Source organism: Opisthocomus hoazin, chromosome W, assembly GCF_030867145.1.
Source record: "Opisthocomus hoazin isolate bOpiHoa1 chromosome W, bOpiHoa1.hap1, whole genome shotgun sequence".
Taxonomy (NCBI): domain Eukaryota; kingdom Metazoa; phylum Chordata; class Aves; order Opisthocomiformes; family Opisthocomidae; genus Opisthocomus; species Opisthocomus hoazin.
In genome coordinates, this window is record NC_134453.1 from 38783617 (window position 1) to 38804752 (window position 21136).

At 42.1% G+C, this 21136-nt stretch overlaps 1 protein-coding gene across 5 annotated transcripts in view; it reads left to right on the forward strand.

Annotated features, from left to right (window-relative positions):
• LOC104331083 (homer scaffold protein 1) overlaps positions 1 to 21136 on the forward strand; it is a 97431-nt gene that overhangs the window by 49403 nt on the left and 26892 nt on the right. For 4 of the 5 annotated variants that reach the window (XM_075446391.1, XM_075446392.1, XM_075446393.1 and 1 more), the window contains one exon: positions 10931 to 11087. The exons of the other annotated variant lie outside the window; for it this stretch is intronic. In XM_075446391.1, the coding sequence (XP_075302506.1) occupies positions 10931 to 11087 (157 nt within the window). The remainder of the gene's footprint in view (positions 1 to 10930; positions 11088 to 21136) is intronic. 5 annotated transcript variants of the gene reach the window in all.

The window sequence follows — 21136 nt, forward strand, 5'->3', positions numbered from 1 at the left end:
CCTCATGGGTTCTGTCTATATGGCTAAACAAAACAGGCCTTGGCACCAAGGGCCATGGTCCGAACCATATCTACATGTTATAGTGTCGTGGTTTAACCCAGAAGCCGGCAACTAGGACCATGCAGCCGCTCACTTGCTCCTTCCCCCACCCCCAGTGGGATGGGGAGGAGAATGGACAAAAAGTAAAACTCATGGGCTGAGATAGAGGCAGTTTAAGAAGATGACAAAAGAAGGAATAATAATAATAATAACAAAGAATATGCAAAACAAGGAATACACAATACAATTTAACTCACTACCTGACGACTGATTGTGCAGCCAGTCCCCAAGTAACGATCGCGGAACTCGTGGATTTCACCAAACTCATGCAAAAAGACCAAACACACGGAAAAGAAAAGGGTTTCTGCCCCCCAGCCAATCCCATTTATATACTGAGCATGACGTCTATGGTATGGAATATTTCCATAGCCCAGCTTGGGCTGGCTGCCTGGCTATGCTCCCTCCCAACTCTTGTACACCTGCTCATTAGCTGAACACAGGAAACTGAAAAAAGTCCTTGATTTCTTAGCAAGAACTAAAAACATCGGTGTATTAGCAACATTCTTCTCATGCTAAATCCAAAACACAACAGCTACTCAGAGGAAAATTAACTCTATCCCAACCAAAACCAGGACATATAGCAATGACACTGGAACTCTTCTGGGCCTATGCAGCGTCCCTGTGGCCATAAGACACAGTTACTGTTTTGTATGGAGTCCTTCTCCAGTTCCAAATGCCTGCAATGATTTTAGGGCTGTGTTGCCAACCACTGGAGTGGTATTATCCTCTCACAAAAGGGCAGTCAGATACTGTCTTCTCTTTTGTTACACTGCTGACAGAGTGCGGATTGTATCAATGTACACATAAATCGCTGTTATCGGTAGGATTTTTGAAAAAAACAGAGGGTTTTGTCTATCCAGGGGCCTCAGCAAAATTAATCCATATGAATTAAAAGTGTGAAATTACACTTAAACTACTTGAAGTTCTTGTGTGTACAAATGAGGTCCAGAATGAAAGTGACTGTGATTCAGATTGTTTTAGTGTCAGGGTCACTGTGTCCTGGTATCTAACTTGCTGATAACCACATCATCTAATTGTTTTCAAAAAGTGATTAAGTACCATAGCAGCCCAAGTCAATTTGACTTTCTTCACAGCCAAACACCAAGTCATTTCAAAAAATGGGAGTAATGTAAGTTCCTAAATAACTTCGGTTGCTTTTAAAAATGTAGTTTTCTTGGAATATTTGTGTAAGTATTTATGGCCTCAAGTTGCATCAGGGGAGGTTTATATCAGATATTAGGAAAAATTTCATTACTGAAAGAGTGGTCAGGCATTGGAATAGGCTGCCCAGGGAAGTGGTGGAGTCACCATACCGGGACGCGTTCAAAAAACATGTAGATATGGCACTTTGGGACATGGTTTAGCAGGCATGGTGGTGATGGGTTGATGGTTGGACTTGATGATCTTAGAGGTCTTTTCCAACCTTAATGATTCGATGATTCTATGATTTCTCTTCAGCACCATAGCAACAGCAAGGAATTATGCCTAATGTTCAATAGTAATTTAAAGCCACGAGCCAGCAGTGTGCCCTGGTTGCCAAGAAGGCCAATGGCATCCTGGGATGCATTAAGAGGAGTGTGGCCAGCAGGTCGAGGGAGGTTCTCCTTCCCCTCTACTCTGCCCTAGTGAGGCCCCACCTGGAGTACTGCATCCAGTTCTGGGCTCCCCACTTCAAGAAAGATGAGAAACTACTGGAGGGAGTTCAGCGGAGGGCTATGAAGATGATTAGGGGACTGGAGCATCTCTCCTATGAGGAAAGGCTGAGGGAGCTGGGCTTGTTCAGCCTGAAGAAGAGAAGGCTGAGAGGGGACCTTATAAATGCTTACAAATATCTGAAGGGTGGGTGTCAGGAGGATGGGGCCAAACTCTTTTCAGTAGTGCCCAGTGACAGGACAAGGGGCAACAGGCTCAAATTGAAGGATAAGAAGTTCCGTCTGAACATGAGGAAGAACTTCTTCACTCTGAGAGTGATGGAGCACTGGAACAGGCTGCCCAGACGGGTTGTGGATTCTCCTTCTCTGGAGATATTCAAAACCCTCCTGGATGAGGTCCTGTGCAGTCTGCTCTAGGTGACCCTGCTTTGGCAGGGAGATTGGACTAGATGATCTCCAGAGGTCCCTTGCAACCCCTACGATTCTGTGATTCTGTGGTTCTGTGTACACTACCTCAGGAGAGGGTATTTCAAGGACCCAAAAAGATATCAGTGGGCTTTTGGCATAGCTGCCTTGGAGATGGAGGAAGTAAAACAGCTGTCTACCTTGCCCGGTCTCTCAGAGGATCTTTCTGTTGTGGGGTTGCTGAGGGTTGAAGAACAACAGGTGCCAATCATTACCACAACAGTGCACCAGTGACAATATCGCACCAACCAAGACTCCCTGATCCCCATCCATAAGCTGATTTGTCAACTGGAGAGCCAAGGAGTGATCAGCAAGACTTGCTCACCCTTTAATAGTCCCATATGGCCAGTGCAAAAGTCTAATGGAGAGTGGAGACTGACAGTAGACTATCATGGCCTGAATGAAGTCACACCACCGCTGAGTGCTGCTGTGCCAGACATGCTAGAACGTCAATATCAGCTGGAGTCAAAGGCAGCCAAGTGGTATGGCACCATTGATACTGCTAATGCATTCTTCTCCATCCCTTTGGCAGCAGAGTGTAGGCCACAGTTTGCTTTCACCTGGAGGGGCGTCCAGTACACCTGGAAGTGACTGCCCCAGGGGTGGAAACACGGTCCCACCATTTGCCATGGACTAATCCAGACTGCACTGGAAAATTGGGTGAAGCTCCAGAACATCCATAGTACATTGATGACATCATTGTGTGGGGTGACACAGCGGAGGAAGTTTTTGAGAAAGGGGAGAAAAGAGTTCAGATCCTTCTTGAAAGCTGGTTTTGCCATAAAACAAAGTAAGGTTCAGGGACCTGCACAGAAAATCCAGGTTTTAGGAATTAAATGGCAAGGTGAGCATTGTCAGACCCCAATAGATGTGATCAATAAAATAGCAGCTATGTCTCCACCAACCAGCAAAAAGGAAGCACAAGCCTCCTTAGGTGTTGGGGGTTTCTGGAGGATGCATATCCCAAATTACAGCCAGATTGTAAGCCCTCTCTATCAGGTGACCTGGAAAAAGAATGATTTTGAGTGGGGCCCCGAGCAACGACAAGCCTTTGAAAAAATTAAACGGGAGATAGTTCATGCAGTAGCCCCTGGGCCAGTCAAGGCAGGGCAAGATCTTAAAAATGTGCTCTACACCGCAGCTGTGCCATATACACCAGCACTGAGCTCCGGATGCAGCATGCAAGCATCCAACACCACACATCATCTCTGTTTCCCTGAAGGACTGTTATGTTTGATGGAACCCTAAGTCATGGATTAAATGAACTCAATGGATATTTTAGATGGATGGTTCTTAGACTAGTGGAATGATATCTCTCTGTGTGTATATATATATACATATATATGTATATATATATATGTATCTCAAAGACAGGAAAAGTGATTGTGATCAATGCGAAAATGGGGGACCTGGGCATGACGTAGATGGTATAGAATAAGGGGTGGATGATATCCTGGTTTCGGCTGGGATAGGGTTAATTTTCACAAGAAGCTAGGAGAAGACACAGCCAGGATGGCTGACCCAAGATGTCATGCTCGCTATGTAGCTGGGGGAGCTGGCCGGAGAAGGGGAATCACTGCTCAGGAGCGGGCTGGGCATCAGGCGATGAGAAAATTGCACTCTGTGTCATTTGCTTTTGTATATTCTTTTTATCAGTATTATTGTTATTTTTCTCTTCCCTTGCTGTTCTGTTGAACTGTCTTTATCCCAAACCATGAGTTTTGCCTTTTTCTTCCGAATCTCCTCCCCATCCCACCGGGAGGGGGGGGGTGAGATGTGAGTGAGTGAGTGACTGCGTGGTTCTTTGTTGCCAGCTGGGGCTAAACCATGATATCTGTCCATACTTTATTTCTGTAAATCTGAAATGAAGCTTAAACCATGTTTTATAGTGTTGGCACTGCATACGACTTGGCAAACAATAAATAGGCAATACTGAATGAAAAAGCAGGAAACTTCTCTTGATTTGTACTGCTTTTGTGTTTTTTTTCATGAACACATCTGTTGAAATAACTTTATTCTGAATGCAACTCATTAATGTGTGCTTCCTGCCCCCTGCCTTCACAAGCCTTCTCCAAGTGGCTAAATGGGGTGACTGGAGCTTTTTGGATTAATTTTCCTTAAGTGACCTACTTTGCAGAGAAAGGCAATCATGCATTTATAGCCTCTCGCACTTTATTCAGGTCACAGATGGACAGATAGCAATGCTATTCCTCAGTCAATTCCTGGAGTTGTAACTAATCCCCAAAGCGAAAGGAGATTGACTTGATGTAAATTGATCACAATGCCTAAAAGTCTGGAAGATCATTGACTCCTGCTTGCATTTTTCAGGGCGTGTCACAGTTACGCCATATGACACCAGTCAGCAGTTGTTCTAGGAGTGTTTTGCGGTAATGATCAAATTACTGGATGCCATACATGTTAAATATCTGTCTTCAAATCATTTGCCTTGACACCACATGGTGTTCTGACTGTGGACATGTCTGATATTACACATGTACCAGATACTGTGGCCTGCACAAAGAATTGGAGATTCAGGGAGAGTTTTGAGTTTTTGCTCACTAAAAAGCGCTTATGGTCTGTGAACAGTCATCATTGTAAAAATAATTTCCATGCAATAAGTATGACCTAAACCTCTGTTAGGGAACTATTTTTTTGTATAGCATGATCAGTTGAGCCAATAAAACTCATATTTTGCTGTTATCCGTTAGAGGCCCATTCTCCCTCTTGTATTTGGCACTAATGTAGTGATGTGCGATGCTGGACCTTGTTCTCACCAACAAGGAGGGGCTGGTGGGGAATGTGAAAGTCAAGGGCAGCCTTGGCTGCAGTGACCATGAAATGGTGGAGTTCAAGATCCCTAGGGCAGCAAGGAGGGCGCACAGCAAGCTCGCTACCCTGGACTTCAGGAGAGCACACTTTGGCCTCCTCAGGGATCTGCTTGGTAGAGTACTGTGGGATAAAGCCCTAGAGGGAAGAGGGGCCCAGGAAAGCTGGTCAATATTCGAGGATCACCTCCTCCGAGCTCAGGAGCGATGCATCCCGACCAAGAGGAAGTCAGGCAGAAACGCCAGGAGGCCTACGTGGACGAACAAGGAGCTCCTGGCCAAACTCAAGCAGAAAAAGGAAGTCTACAGAGGATGGAAGCAAGGACAGGTAGCTTGGGAGGAATACAGAGAAATCGTCCGAGTAGCCAGGGAGCAAGTTAGGAAAGCTAAAGCCCTGACAGAATTAAATCTGGCCAGGGATGTCAAAGGGAACAAGAAAGCCTTCTATAGCCATGTCAGTGACAGAAGGCAGACTAGGGAAAATGTGGGCCCTCTCCGGAAGGAAGCTGGAGGCCTGGTTACCCGGGATGCGGAGAAAGCTGAGATGCTTAACAACTTTTTTGCCTCAGTCTTCAACAGCAAATGCTCTAGCCACACCACCCAAGTTGCAGAAGGCAAAGGTGGGGACTGGGAGAATGAAGAACCGCCCACTGTAGGAGAAGACCAGGTTCGAGACTGCCCAAGGAACCTGAAGGTGCACAAGACCATGGGGCCTGATGAGATGCACCCGCAGGTCCTGAGGGAACTGGCGGATGAAGTTGCCAAACCACTCTCCATCATATTTGAGAGATCATGGGAGTCTGGGGAGGTCCCCACCGACTGCAGAAGGGGCAACATCACCCCCATTTTTAAAAAGGGAAAAAGGGAGACCCGGGGAACTACAGGCCAGTCAGCCTCACCTCTGTGCCTGGCAAGATGATGGAGCAGATCCTCCTCGAAACCATGCTAAGGCACATGGACAACAAGGAGGTGATTGGGGACAGCCAACATGGCTTCACCAAGGGCAAATCGTGCCTGACCAACTTCGTATCCTTCTATGATGGGGTTACAGCATTGGTGGACAAAGGGCGGGCAACTGACATCACCTACCTGGACTTGTGCAAGGCATTCGACACTGTCCCGCATGATGTCCTTGTCTCTAAATTGGAAGGACATGGATTTGACAGATGGACCACTCGTTGGATAAGGAACTGGCTTGATGGACGCACACAAAAAGTTGCAGTCAATGGCTCGATGTCCAGGTGGAGACCAGTGACGAGGGGTGTGCCTCAGGGGTTGGTACTGGGGCCGGTGCTGTTCAATATCTTTGTCGGAGACATGGACAGTGGGACTAAGTGCACCCTCAGCAAGTTTGCCAACGACACCGAGCTGTGTGGTGTGGTTGACACGCTGGAGGGAAGGGATGCCATTCAGAGGGACCTTGACAGGCTGGAGAGGTGGGCCTGCGTGAACCGCATGAAGTTCAACAAGGCCAAGTGCAAGGTCCTGCACTTGGGTCATAACAACCCCACGCAATGCTACAGACTTGGGGAAGAGTGGCTGGAAAGATACCTGGTAGAAAAGGACCTGGGGGTGTTGGTCAACAGTCGGCTGAACATGAGCCAGCAGTGTTCCCAGGTGGTCAAGAAGGCCAACGACATCCTGGCTTGTAGCAGGAACAGTGTGGCCAGCAGGACTAGGGAGGTGATTGTGCCCCTGTACTCGGACCTGGTGAGGCCACACCTCGAATACTGTGTCCACTTTTGGGCCCCTCACTACAAGAAGGACCTTGAGTTGCTGGAGTGTGTCCAGAGAAGGGCAACAAGGCTGGTGGGTCTAGAGAATAAGTCTTATGAGGAGCGGCTGAGGGAACTGGGGCTATTTAGTTTGGAGAAGAGGAGTCTGAGGGGGGACCTTATTGCCCTCTACAACTGCCTGAAAGGAGGTTGTAGCGAGGCAGGTGTTGGTCTCTTCTCCCAGGTAACTAGAGATAGGACGAGAGGCAATAGCCTCAAGTTGCATCAGGGGAGGTTTAGATTAGATATTAGGAAAAAATTTCTTTACTGAAGGATTGGTGAGGCATTGGAATAGGCTGCCCAGGGAAGTGGTGGAGTCCCCATCCCTGGAGGTGTTCAAAAAAACGTGTAGATGTGGCACTTCAGGATATGGTTTAGTAGGAATGGTGGTGTTGGGTGGATGGTTGAACTTGATGACCTTAGAGGTCTTTTCCAACCTATGATTCTATAATTTTTCATGCGGAAAAACAGGCAACAACCAGGAGTGTTAAGGATGTCTCTTTTTTTGAAAGACCATTTTGAAACTTTGAGTGTGCCAGCCAGTCAGTGATGTTAATTCTGACAGGGCTGAAGCAATAACTGTTAAAATTGTGACGCTGTCAGCAAAGGAATGGATGGCTTTCAGAACAGAACAAAACAAAATACATTTTCAGGTTGGATTCTTGTGCCACAGGACTGCAAACGTATGTGTGCCTTTGTCCCCTGATGCATACATACAGCTCTGCTGTTTTTGCCGTGGTGTAAAACTGAAAGGTGTTGTGGCAGAAGTTGCGCTGCAGTTTGGATTGTTTTTATTAACGAGTAAGTGTTCATATTTCATGTGCTTCCTAGAGCAAATAATCTCAGAACACATGAAGAATGATTTGGTTTTGGTTTAGATATTTACAGCTGTTGAAACAACCTGCAGAGCTGTGCATGTATTTCCTATGACACAAACTAATGCTTTGAGGGCAGAATCAATTCCTTTTAGCAAAAAGCCTTTCAAACAGGAATTAAGTAAAAGATTTTATACACAAAGAGTACATGCAGCCTTCCTGTACCTATTCTGAGGGAGTGTAGTGCAGCTGTTTCACAAACAAAATTCTGACCATGGGCTCTAGCAGTTGTTGGGAGCTCCATGCATGGGCTTTCAGCTTCTAGGCCTGTGTGTTCCCTGTTCCGGGTGATAGCCCCAGCATCTTCTCTTCCAAGGGAGAATTCTCATTGTGCCTGAACCATATGTTTCTCAGTGTTCCCTCTGGAACTGCTGATGAATTTGAACCAATGTAGCTCTACAGACATAGGCATCAACGCAGACACTCTAAGTCTAGCTTAAGAACAGCCTGCTGTAGGTATGCTTTTATCTGGTCCTAAAATAATTAATTTAAATCCAAATAAGTCTGGTTTTAACCAAAATAATCCGCAAAGCATAATTTTAATTATCTTTTTTTTTTTTTAGTTTGTCAAGAAAGTATTTGAAAAAAGTAAGTCAGCACTGACAGGATTGGTTATAGTCTATTTTAATCAAATTATGATTTTATGAAACAAAAATTCACGTCTTTGGTTCTGTGTTTCCTGGTGTGATATCCATCACATTGTCGTGTTTATGTCAGAGAAAGTGGAGTTTTATAAGAAGAAACAGTATAAGTCTAAATAGTTGGGAAGTCATTGTGTATTATCAGATACAAAACTGGACTAAATTAAGTAATATATTTCTATTTTATGGAACTGTAGTACAATCTGTAGAAGAGAGTAGAAATTATTTGTAGAAGAAAACAGTATATGCCACAAGCAAATAATGTCTGCATTGTAATAGATATGTTCACGCCAACTGTGTAGATCTCTTAGGGATAAAAAGTATGACTGAGAAATAATAATGGTGCAGTCCTACTGAAAACAACCAATTTAAAAATAACCAGCTCCAAAGAAATCTTCTAGCCTTTGAACCAGGGCAGCCATAGCAGTAATAGAAAATACGTGTTTCGTATTTAATGCTGACATTCCAGTATACAAGCAATAACTTCAGAGTTCCTGACTGTTTTCTTGGCAGGGTAGTAAGGCACTGGGCAAAGGTGAAGATGAAACATGCCATGAGTCCCCCTCACATTATTACTTGGCACTAGCTCAGAGTCTGTCTTCTGGGATCTTCATGGCTTATAAGTTTACCTTGTATCATTGTGGGTATATAAATTATGACATTGAAAAAAAATCCATTCACTACCCTTTTTGCATCTTAAATTAGGATATTAAGTGACCAAACAGTTCTCATCCTGTAACTGTCCTGGATACAAAGCAAAATTTCCAGTGGTGAACAATTATTTGAATAGATCATGAAATGCTAGAGCAATTTGAAAGAACCCATATTCTTCTTCTGAAGGAACTTGCATTCCTGTTCAAGGGGATGAAATGGTGTATTTGGAAGGAAATGCACTTTTTTTCAGTAGTGCCCAGCGACAGGACAAGGGGCAATGGGCACAAAGTGAAGCACAGGAAGTTCCGTCTGAACATGAGGAAGAATTTCTTCCCTCTGAGGGTGACGGAGCACTGGAACAGGCTGCCCAGGGAGGGTGTGGAGTCTCCTTCTCTGGAGATATTCAAGACCTGCCTGGACAAGGTCCTCTACAGCCTACTGTAGGTGACCCTGCTTCGGCAGGAGGGTTGGACTAGATGACCCACAGAGGTCCCTTCCAACCCCTACCATTCTGTGATTCTGTGATTCTGTGATTCTGTGATTCTGTGAAATACTGGAGCGTGGAAGAATCAGACATCACGTTTTAGAGAAACAGTATATGTGATCTGAATTGGTAATGAATGTTCCTCAGTGACTGGTTGGCTTTGAACACCTAAAGAGCTTTTATAGGAATCACAATGTTTTTGAAATATGCTTTGATGGGATGGGATGTACATATGCGTGAAGTGAACGAAAGAAACTCCATGGGCAAAATGGTGGCAGAATGTTTAATTGTTCATATGTACAAAGTTCAAATAAACCTATAAACATACATGCAAAATAATAATAATAATTTATAATCAAATTAAGCATATTAAAATATGTTTACTAAAATAAATTATTATATTATACTAATTACTTGTAATTCACCATAAACCTATATATAAAATCATTTTGGCCAGTTACAGATCATTGATTTTCAAGGATGCCTTTAATAGCAAGCTAATTAGACAAAATGAATTATTTTATATATGTATTTTCCATATAGGTGTGCACCTCACATGCTGTTGATGTTATACAAGCAAACATTAATGAACTAGTTGCATATTAATACATTCACCTGATGTGTCTGAGGTGTTTTTTCCTTGCATACTGAGTGCAAGGATAGGATCTGTGGATGATGGCAGCATAATTATCTGTGAAAAATAAAGCCCTGTGTTTCCTCAGAGAACAACTAAACTGTAGGCAAGGATTGTTCCTCCATAGGATACTTCCAGACACCCCAACATCAGCTTCCTCTTTGCAGTAAAGCAACAATATCTCTATGCTCCTCGATCTTTGGTCTCTTTGCTGATATTACTGAAGAAAGGCACGTTAATGGTATTATTGTGTTGAAATTCAAGACTTTTGAATATGTAAGTAGAAATTAAATATGGTATTTAATAAAGAGACTATATTTCAGGTATAGAAGATTTGCATTAAGACAACTAAGCTGTAGTTCTAAAGCACTACATTAGCTCTCTAATCAAGTTGGTGACATCTTTTTTTACAGTATATCTCATAAAGTAGTAGATTAAAAAAGCACTTACTCTCAATACGTATATATTAAAATGATGACTAATCATAGACATATTCTAGAATTACATGCTGTTGCTTTTGGGAAGCTGATGTGGATTTCATCATTCTTAACATTTCATTAAAAAAAGTACCCTGTTGAACTGGGAGGGTAGAGGTTGTTTTCCAATAACGATACAACTATATTAAAAATTCTATTGATGAATATTTTATGAATATAAAGTTTTGATGATTTGAGCACTTGGATTCTCATTTGGACATTCAGTCATAGGATTTTTGAATAATTCTATTTTTCTTGGATATTTTGAAAAAAAATATGACATTTTAAGAGAAAAAAAAAGAGAAAGAAGAAATTTGAGGGCTCTGACCATTCTCATTCTGTCTGTGCAGTTTGACAATCAGCAAGCATTGGGAGGCAGAACTGGCCACCCTCAAGGGTAATAATGCTAAGCTCACAGCAGCCCTGCTGGAGTCCACTGCCAATGTAAAACAATGGAAGCAACAGCTTGCTGCATATCAGGAGGAAGCAGAACGTCTTCATAAACGGGTAAGTTGAGGCAAGTGGTCAGGATCCTTGAAGTGGGAGTACTGATGACTGTATTTGCTCATTTTGAAGAAAAATAAGCTTATTGTTGGGGCTTTAGGTTAATCTTTGAGACAGAAATTAATTATGACTTTAAAGCACATAAGTTCCTCAGTTGAGAAATCGTTTTGTAGCAGTTCCTTTTATGCAGAGGGTTTTGTTGCAGGAAGAGTTATCTAACCAGTGATATGTAGGAATGTCTGCCAGCATTCACTCTTCATTTGCTGCCAGCTGCATCACATCTGTTTCAGGACCTTCTCCATAGCATTACACTTTAGTCCTTCTTGCATTTAAACCCATAGAAACCTGACATCAGGTCTGTAAGTTAAAGGAACCCTGTTGCTGTTTCCACATATAACAAACAGCTTCCTTCCATCCTTGCACCTAAAGGAAACTGAACATAAAATCAATATTATTACACACAATTAGAGATCTGCTCTGCTTTCATACAGGAGGGGCAGGGTCTTGTTTCCTTCACTGTAAATTTTGTTTGCAGAGGTCATTTGGCAAACCAGAAATTAGAGCACAATGGGGGCAGAAATGCCAGTGTTTGAGAGAGGAATAAAGTGCATGCAAGGTTGAAGGCTGCAGTATGAAAACAAGTATATGTTTATTTCTCTTCTCTTTTCACATGTAACTGTCTCTGTATTGTTTAATTTATTCATCTTTATTCATATGAATTTGTCGTCATAGTTTAGGACATATTTTTGTACAAAGTGAAGGCAAGATGTCTGATGGAGTTGTATTAGTTTTGTTAATATCAGTTAACTTAGAAAAATATCAAGGAGATAACTTAGTTAAGAAAATAAAAACAAATAAAAGCCCTATATGCTTTTTTGCATGAAGACCGGTTTCATGAACATGCTGACAGAAGGGAAAGGTCAAATAGCAAACACGTCAGACAATTTGGTTTTATATGCTGTATTCTTAAATGAAAGAACGCATGGCAATTACAATTAGCCAGATCCTGCAAATTGTGAAGGGTTCTTTCAGACCTGTGCTGAATCTGTCCAACTGGAGTCTAGTAGTCCCAGAAACTAGGATCATATTGATCCGAGGAGGAGAAATTCAGCAGACTGGATCTAACCTGGAGGTCTGGAAGAAAAGCAAGAATTCCCTTGAGCTTGAGAAACCTGGGGAAATGCCAGGTTGTTGGGGCTGTCCTATACCTAGACTGACTTAGAATCATAGAATCATCAGGGTTGGAAAAGACCTCTAAGATCATCAAATCCAACCATTCACCCAGCACCACCATTCCTACTAAATCATATCCTGAAGTGTCACATCTACATGTCTTTTGAACACCTCCAGGGATGGGGACTCCACCACTTCCCTGGGCAGCCTATTCCAATGCCTGACCACTCTTTCAGTAATGAAATTTTTTCCTAACATCTAATCTAAACCTCCCCTGATGCAACTTGAGGCCATTGCCTCTCGTCCTATTGCGAGTTACATGGAGGAGAGACCAACACTTGCCTCACTACAACCTCCATTCAGGTAGTTGTAGAGATCGATAAGGTCCCCCCTCAGCCTCCTCTCCTCCACACCCTTCACTAGCTTAATTTCTCTTCTCTGGACACGCTCCAGCAACTCAATGGCGTTCTTGTAGTGAGGGGCTCAAAAGTGAACACAGTGTTCGAGGCGCGGCCTCACCAGGGCCGAGTACAGGGGCACAATAATCTCCTTACTCCTGCTGGCCACACTATTCCTGACACAAGCCAGGATGCCATTGGCCTTCTTGACCACCTGGGCACACTGCTGGCTCATGTTCAGACAACTGTCAACCAACACCCCAAGATCCATTTCCGCTGGGTAGCTTTCCAGCCACTCCTCCCCAAGTCTGTAGCATTGCATGGGGTTGTTGTGACCGAAGTGCAGGACCCAGCATTTGGCCTTGTTGAACCTCATACAGTTGGCCTCGGCCCATCGATCCATCCTGCCCAGATCCCTCTGCAGAGCCTTCCTACCCTCAAGCAGATCGACACTCCCACCCATCTTGGTGTCATCTGCAAACTTACTGAGGGAGCACTCAATCCCCTCATCCAGATCATTGACAAAGATGTTAAACAGAACTGGCCCCAAAACTGACCCCTGGGGAACACCACTCGTGACCGGCCGCCAAGTGGATTTAACTCCATTCACCACCACTCTCTGGGCTTGGCCATTTAGCCAGTTTTTTAGCAGTGAAGAGTACACCCATCCAAACCATGGGCAGCTAGTTTCTCCAGGAGGATGCTATGGGGAACAGCGTCAAAGGCCTCACTAAAGTCCAGGCAGATGACATCCACAGCCTTTCCTTCATCCACTAGGTGGGTCACCTGGTCATAGAAGGAGATCAGGTTGGTCAAGCAGGACCTGCCTTTCATGAACCCATGCTGGCTGGGCCTGATCCCCTGGTTGTCCTTCATATGTCCAGTGAGCACCCTAAAGATGAACTGCTCCGTAATCTTCCCCAGCACTGAGGTCAGGCTGACTGGCCTGTAGTTCCCGGGATCCTCATTCTGGCCCTTCTTGTTAGATGGGTGTTACACTGGGGATCCTCCAGTCATCTGGGACCTCCCCTGTTAGCCAGGACTGCTGATAGATGATGGAGAGTGGCTCGACCAGCTCCTCAGCCAGTTCCCTCAGCACTCTCGGGTGGATCCCATCTGGCCCCATAGACTTGCAAGTGTCCAGGTGGCATAGCAGGTCATTAACTGCTTCCTCCACATAAGTGGTAAGCCCTCCTTTTTTTCCTGAGTCCCAGCAAAAGCTCCCTGTTCAGGCAGGCCGGTCATCTTCCCCACCGGTTCATCTTGCGGCACATGGGGACAGCCTGCTCCTGTGCCTTTAAGACTTCCTCCTTGAAGAATGTCCAGCCTTCCTGGACCCCTTTGCCCTTCAGGACTCTCTCCCAGAGGACCCTTTCAACCAGCGTCCTGAACAGGCCAAAGTCTGCCCTCTGAAAGTCCATGGTGGTGGTTTTGCTGGCCCCCCTCTTTACTTCACCAAGAATCGAGAACTCTATCATTTCATGGTCGCTAAGCCCAAGACAGCCTCCAACCGCCACATCTCCCACCAGTCCTTCTCTGTTAGTAAACAGCAGGTCTAGTGAGGCACCTCCCCTGGTAGTCTCCCTTACCAGCTGCGTCAAGAAGTTATCTTCCACACACTCCAGGAACCTCCTAGACTGTTTCTTCTCTGCTGTGTTGTATTTCCATCAGATGTCTGGTAAGTTGAAGTCCCCCATGAGAACAAGGGCTAGCGATTGTGAGACTTCTGCCAGCTGCTTCATCTACCTCTTCATCCTGGTTGGGTGGTCTATAACAGACCCCCAGCAGGATGTCTGCCTTGTTGGCTTTCCCCCTCATCTTTATCCATAAGCATTTGACCTTATCATCACAGTCATTGAGCTCTATACAATTGAAACACCCCCTAACATACAGAGCCACCCCACCGCCTCTCTTTCCTTGCCTATCCCTTCTGAAGAGCCTATAGCCATCCACTGCAGCACTCCAGACGTGCATATGAGGATTTTGAAGTCCCAACCAAATGAGTTCATAGGGAAGAACGACAATTTCCATTGGACTGTAACTGTGTGCCATAGCTGGCTGGACAAAATGCACAAAGTGTAATTAAAACTGGTGCTTTTTGTGAAGTGCTTTCATTTCAAGAAATTGGCAGCTGCTGACAAAATTGCTTTGTTTCAGAAATTTTCCAGTCAGGAACAAGTTTGTCATGTGTGTTTGTATATAGACAGATTTTTCACTTTGTTGTCTCATTTAAGCTTTTCCTCTGGAAGGGTGGAAGTTCTAACCTGTGCCCCAGGTTTGTGAATAGATGAAAATAGCCATTGTTGTTAAAATTATTTAAATTATAACCTTATTTTATAATTACTGAAGTGCAAAATTTCAGGTGGATTTGATCACCCGATTCAGGTTTTACAGTGAAGAACTCATTGTTAAAAAGTGGACATAATGAGGTAGCATTCTTCATACAAAAATATATTAACAGCTTTTGTTGCAAAGCTGAGTCAACACAGCAGCTGAATTATTTTCCTGCCTTGTTGTGTGGTGACCCAATTAGACAAGACGGGCAAGGCACTGTGGTAGAAGATCCCTTTTTCTTGGTGTCACTCACAGTCTTAGTAAAATCTTATTTAAAATCTGTTACTAGAAAATTCAGTTAATATAGGAATTTTCAGCATGTCACTTTGTTTGTACCTGATACTACAGTTAAAAGAAGTAGTAAGCAAGTCTTTGTATCTGCACTCATTAATAGCTGATTATTTTTTTTAACCTTTGCTCAGCAAATTTCCTGCAATTATTTTGTATTGCTGAGGAATGCAAAATCTTATAATATGGATTCATCTACACTATGCTCTTTTGATCACCGTTTACATGTCTTTATTAAACGTTTCTGTAATCTGTGACCTTTGGGCTTGTTGATATCTCACATAGAATATAGGAACTCTCTGTGCCTATGGCTCTTTGAGCATGTCTGTAAATTACGATGGAATAGTTCATCAAGAGTACTGCCCTCTATTGGAATTGCTTTTAGAAAAATATAGACTTGGCTAAATCTAGGCAAAAGTATGCAGATTATGTAAAAAAAAATCAATCTCAATCTGTTATCCATATGGTGTGATACAAAAGCTGTTCTAATCTGCATGCTGGAGACTGACCTTTCAAATTGAAAAACTGCAAGTCAGATACTTCTCTGTTACACAGGTAGAAAATGTGCTGTTGAAATGGTGGATCTGGAGACTGTTGGTTATGGTATATGTGGTAGCAAGCAGTATTAAGTCACTGTATCATGTTATCTTTCTGTTAGTTTTATCTGTTATGCTCAGTATAAACACGTTGAATTTTCTCCTGTAAGTGCTTGTCTTTCCCCATAGGATAACCATCTAGATAGTCCTATAAACATATTTTTAGTCATATGAAAGGAACCCCATCCTTAGTTCACAGAATCACCAAATAATTTAGCATGGAGGGGAATTTTGGAGGTTATCTTGTCCAATTCCCCACTGAAAACCAGGCCAGCTTTGAAGTTAGATCCAAATCCAGGGTTGGATCAGGTTACTCAGTGCTGTGAGTCAAGTCTCGAAAAACGGAGATCCCACAGCCTCTCTGGGCAACCTGTTCCAATGTTTTACCACCCTTCTTGTCAAATTATTTTTCTTAATACCTGATTGGAATTTGCTGTGCTGCAACTCGCATCTGTTGTCAGTTCAGAATAAAAATGGATTTTGATCTAAAAGAACCTTTTGTTGAGAAAAGTTGAATCGAAGTGCTCCTAGAAAAGTTTATTTCAAGGAGAAACAAAAGTTTGGAAATTAATTTGCATGTTCAATTGTAATGTAGTTGTTGTTTTCTATAGAAAAGTTGGCTGTCACAGCATCTTGCCCACCAGAGAAGAAGAATGTGTGTAGATATGTATGCATTGGAAGGATACACTCACAAGTTCATAGTCTTTTATAAAATAGACCAGCCTCCAAACTGAAGAATGGTACTACCAACATTAGCTGCTATATTTAGTTGAATTTAACAATACATTATGTGGTTTAGAAATAATGTGACTGTGGTAGTCATTCCTTATGTACTTTAGGTTTATATACAAGTTTTGGTGCCCGAGTCATCTATCTGTCTGCAAGCTACAGCAGACTCATATCCTCTGTCAAGTGTGGTATATATGGGGAAGTAACACATATTGACTATTAAACTTTGCGTTATTATTTCCATCTTTAGTTTCTTCTTTATAGAAATAGCCTTATAAATGGCCTTATTTACATAAAGTTTCCTCTTTATACAAAAAAACTATTTTTAATTACTAATATTGTCTTATTAGTTGAATTTTTATAGTACTTTTTTCCACAGCTTGAACTTTTTCATATTTTATTTATAAATATCCATTGATTTTACATTATATCTCACCCTTCTGTTTTCCACTTTCCTCATTCACCATGATATACTGAGACTTTCAGCTTGTTCAGTATTTCTTGTAAACTTTGCTTTTTAATTTGTTTTAAATTATTTTAAACCCAGCATTTTTTATTCTATACTTGACTGAAATAGTTTTTCTGTGTATCACATTGTTTACACATTTTAAAATACAGAAACAAAGCTAAAATGCCCCTCTCTGATTTTGACTGCATTTTTAAAAAATAATTTCATTTATTATTTGTCATTTCTGTTTAAGTATAAGATTTCCTCATCTATTGGTTTAGTTTTTCATATTAACCTACATTTATTTGCTTTCTCTGAGGCCTTTATTTTCCTTTTCCCATTTGTTCTCTGCGTTAATAATGCCTAGAGCTGAGAAGAAACAGAATACGCACTCAGTGTGGCCAAGTGCAAAGTTCTCAATAAATTAAAGTTTTGTGATCTCTTCTGATACATTGTGAGCTTAAGTCAGAGATACTGTATTTTGATATTTTGTCAGACATCATTACATTTTTCTAAAGTTTACTAAATGAGTGTATGGATTTTTCCCTTTAAAATACAAAGAGATAATAATTATGGGAAGATGTGATGCCCAGTCAAGAGCTTAATTTAGAGCTCTCAACCTTCTCTCCTCTAATCTGCTCAGAAGCAGTTTAACAACAAGGATTTCTCCTAAACGCAGTTGGGGAGCACTCCAATACCTTTTGCATAGCTTTTTTAAGTCAAAGAGAGTTCATTAATTTAGAACAGCTCAGTAACACAAAGAAAAAACCTGAAGTGAGCTACTTCAGACAAATAGAATAGTATTGATACAAACATTAATCATGATGTCATAGAAAGGAAAGGATTGTATGATGATATGAATTATGGAAAGTAACTCAAAGTTTCATCTTTGTCATGCAAAAAATGAAAATTATACATTTTTTTCTTGCATGATAACTGGTAAAGTAAATCATCCCATGGCACTGGGCAATAACGCAGAGTAATAACACCAGTGCGTAATAAAAGAGCTGCAGTCCTTGAAGATCATTCAAGAAAAGAAACCTGAGATAACAAGAGATGAAGGCAAGTGATCAAGCTCTTGGGTATTCCTGAAATAACAGAGAGGTAAACTCTTGAATTCTAGCTTGTTATTTTACAAGGATTTCCTAGGAAATAACTTAAAATTAGCTTATTGTGTTCTGGTTCTTTCATTCAATTAATTAAATAAGTATGAGGACATCTTATGTAGTCATCAAAACCACCTGACAAATAATGGACCCTAATTTCATTCCTGCTAAAAAAAATTTTTTAAAAATGCATGAACATACATAAATAAAACCATGGTCATTTTACTGGGCTATATCTGTGCTACTTAAAGAAAACAAGAATCTATAAAAGCAGTTATTAAAGTCTGCAAGAAGTATGGGATGCCATATAAGGCATCTGCTCAGAATATAAAAAAAATTTCTGTAGAAAATCTTTGCAGACCCCTTAGCAGTCACCTCCACATTTCCACCAGCTGCATTAATAACTGGATAACTCAATTTTGAACATGCAGATGTGTGATAAAGTTGCTTGCTGAATCAGAGCCCATATTGTGGGCTGCTTACTTGCTGAGAAGTCAGTGCTTATTGAACAATTTATTAGCACCACTGTGGGACTACTGTGAATAACTGTTTGGTTTTATATGACCAAGGAAGGATATTTTCTAAAAGTAGAAACATGAAATATGGTGACAGAAAGTGTGGTAACAAGAAATTTATGAATGGAGCTTTGATCCAAAAATTTATTGGCAATGCACCTTTTTTATGTGATGCATATCTCTTGTCATCCTCCCTTTAAGACTGGGTCCCACCTATCTCCACTGAACAATTCAAACTTATATTTAAATTTGGTTTGATTGATTAAAGAAAAAAGTCATGCAAGTATAACTTCTCTCTTAAGATGTTGTAATTAGCATGTGGCTAGATAGTAGCTTGGTACCATTTGTTTAGTAAAGAAGATAGATGAGCATTTTGCAGGGTAAATATGTTTAGTTTGGCAATTTAACCAAAACAGTGGGATTACCATTTTGCTTGTATTTGTCAATGCATTTAATTGAAATAAATGTGTGTGCAGATGGACCAATTCTGAGTGCAGAAAAAAATTAACAACTAAGTCCATCTTTTCACATATACAGTCCTTTCATCTGGAATTGCAAGCAAATTCTTGTTGCAATAGAAACTCCCAAAAAAAGAAAAAAAAAGGCAGTTCTTGCCCAAATTAGGTCAAAATGTTAAATATTGACCAAATATTCAAGAGAGATGTTCTGGGAGCATTAGGGTTTTATACATCTGGAAAGGCTAGTTGTTCTAACTGTTATAGTCGAGTATTTAGAAGACTAGTAGGATGTAGTAACTTTGGGGTTTGTTTTTTTTAATTATAGTCTTGCCTTAAAAAAGGTTTTATGTTTTAGAGCAGGCTTGTTATGGGTTTGTGTGGCAACATTTTGGTAGCAGGGGGTCTATAGGGGTGGCTTCTGTGAGAAGCTGCTGGAAGCTTCCCCCATGTCTGATAAAGCCAGTGCCAGCTGGCTCTAAGACGGACCCACCACTGCCCAAGGCCAAGCCAATCAGCGATAGTGATAGCGCCTCTGTGATAACATACTTAAGAAAGGAAAGAAAAAACTGTGGTGAGACAGCAGTTGGAGAGAGGAGTGAGACTGTGTGAGAAAAACAACTCTGCAAACACCAAGGTCAGTGAAGAAGGAGAGGGGAGGAGGTACTCAAGATGCTGGAGCAGAGGATCTTCCCTTGCAACTCGTGGTGAAGACCATGGTGATACAGGTTGTTCCCCTGCAGTCCATGGAGGTCCACAGTGGAGCAGATATCCACCTGCAGCCCATGGAAGGGACCCCACGCCAGAGCAGGTGGATGCCCAAAGGAGGCTGTGACCCCGTGGGGAGCCCATGTTGGAGCAGGCTCCTGGCAGGACCTGTGGACCCGTGGAGAGAGAGGAGCCTACACTGGAGCAGATTTGCTGGCAGGACTTGTGACCCCGTGGGGGACCCACACTGGAGCAGCCTGTTCCTTGAAGGACTGCACCTCGTGGAAGGGACCCAAGCTGGGGCAGTTTGTGAAGAACTGCAGCCCATGGGAAGGGCTCATGTTGGAGAAGTTTGTGGAGAACTGTCTCCTGTGAGAGGGACCTCATGTTGGAGCAGGGGAAGAGTGTGAGGAGTCCTCCCCCTGAGGAGGAAGGAGTGGCAGAGACAATGTGTGATGAACTGACCGCAACCCCCATTCCCCGTCCTTTTTGAAATCCAGCACATACTCTCAGCTCCCTTTCTATGCATGATTCCTAATATAAATAATCCACATCTAGCCTTTATCAAGATTGAACCCTTAGTTAATATTTGCAGTTTACTAAAAAGATGGCCCCTTTTCAGACAGAGCAGGTGAATCAGGTTATGGTAGTTTTGTTTTCTGAAATCAAAGTGTGCATTCGGCTTCTTTTTATGGATGGTGAACTGATGGCAGGTCCTTTCTGTCTTTTTCTGTTTGCCTTGTTTTGTTTTTAGAGCAGATTTGCATTTAGGACCCAAGAATATTTCATTAGGTTTTTTCTGGGAATTCACTTTCACTGAGTGTGGGGTGATACAAAAGTGGCATATACAAGATTATAATTTGGAAAAGAAATACAAACAACCGACCAATCTGCCGTCACTCTGGGAAAGAAAAAAAAATTTTTCACTGAAGGGTCCCTCATCCCCATCTTCATCATCATTCTAAAAATACTAAGAAATGCTTTAAGATTCTTTTATCTGCAAGTTATAAAAAACATACACAAACATTCCACAACATTTTTATGTAGTCAAAGCTTTGTAGAATAAAATATATCCTATAATTCCAAAACTCCATTGGAGAATGGGGAAATTACTGGAGATAAATCCTCAGGATAAAACGATGACATATCTGTACCATGTTTGCTATTGCATGTATTTCATGAGCTGGCCAGATAGTTGGAAAAAATATTTGCTAATTAGATTGCAGAGAAAGGGATGTCACCTGAAGTTAGTATTAGCATTATCAGTTGCAAATAATAATGCCTGGCTGAAGCTCAAAGCAT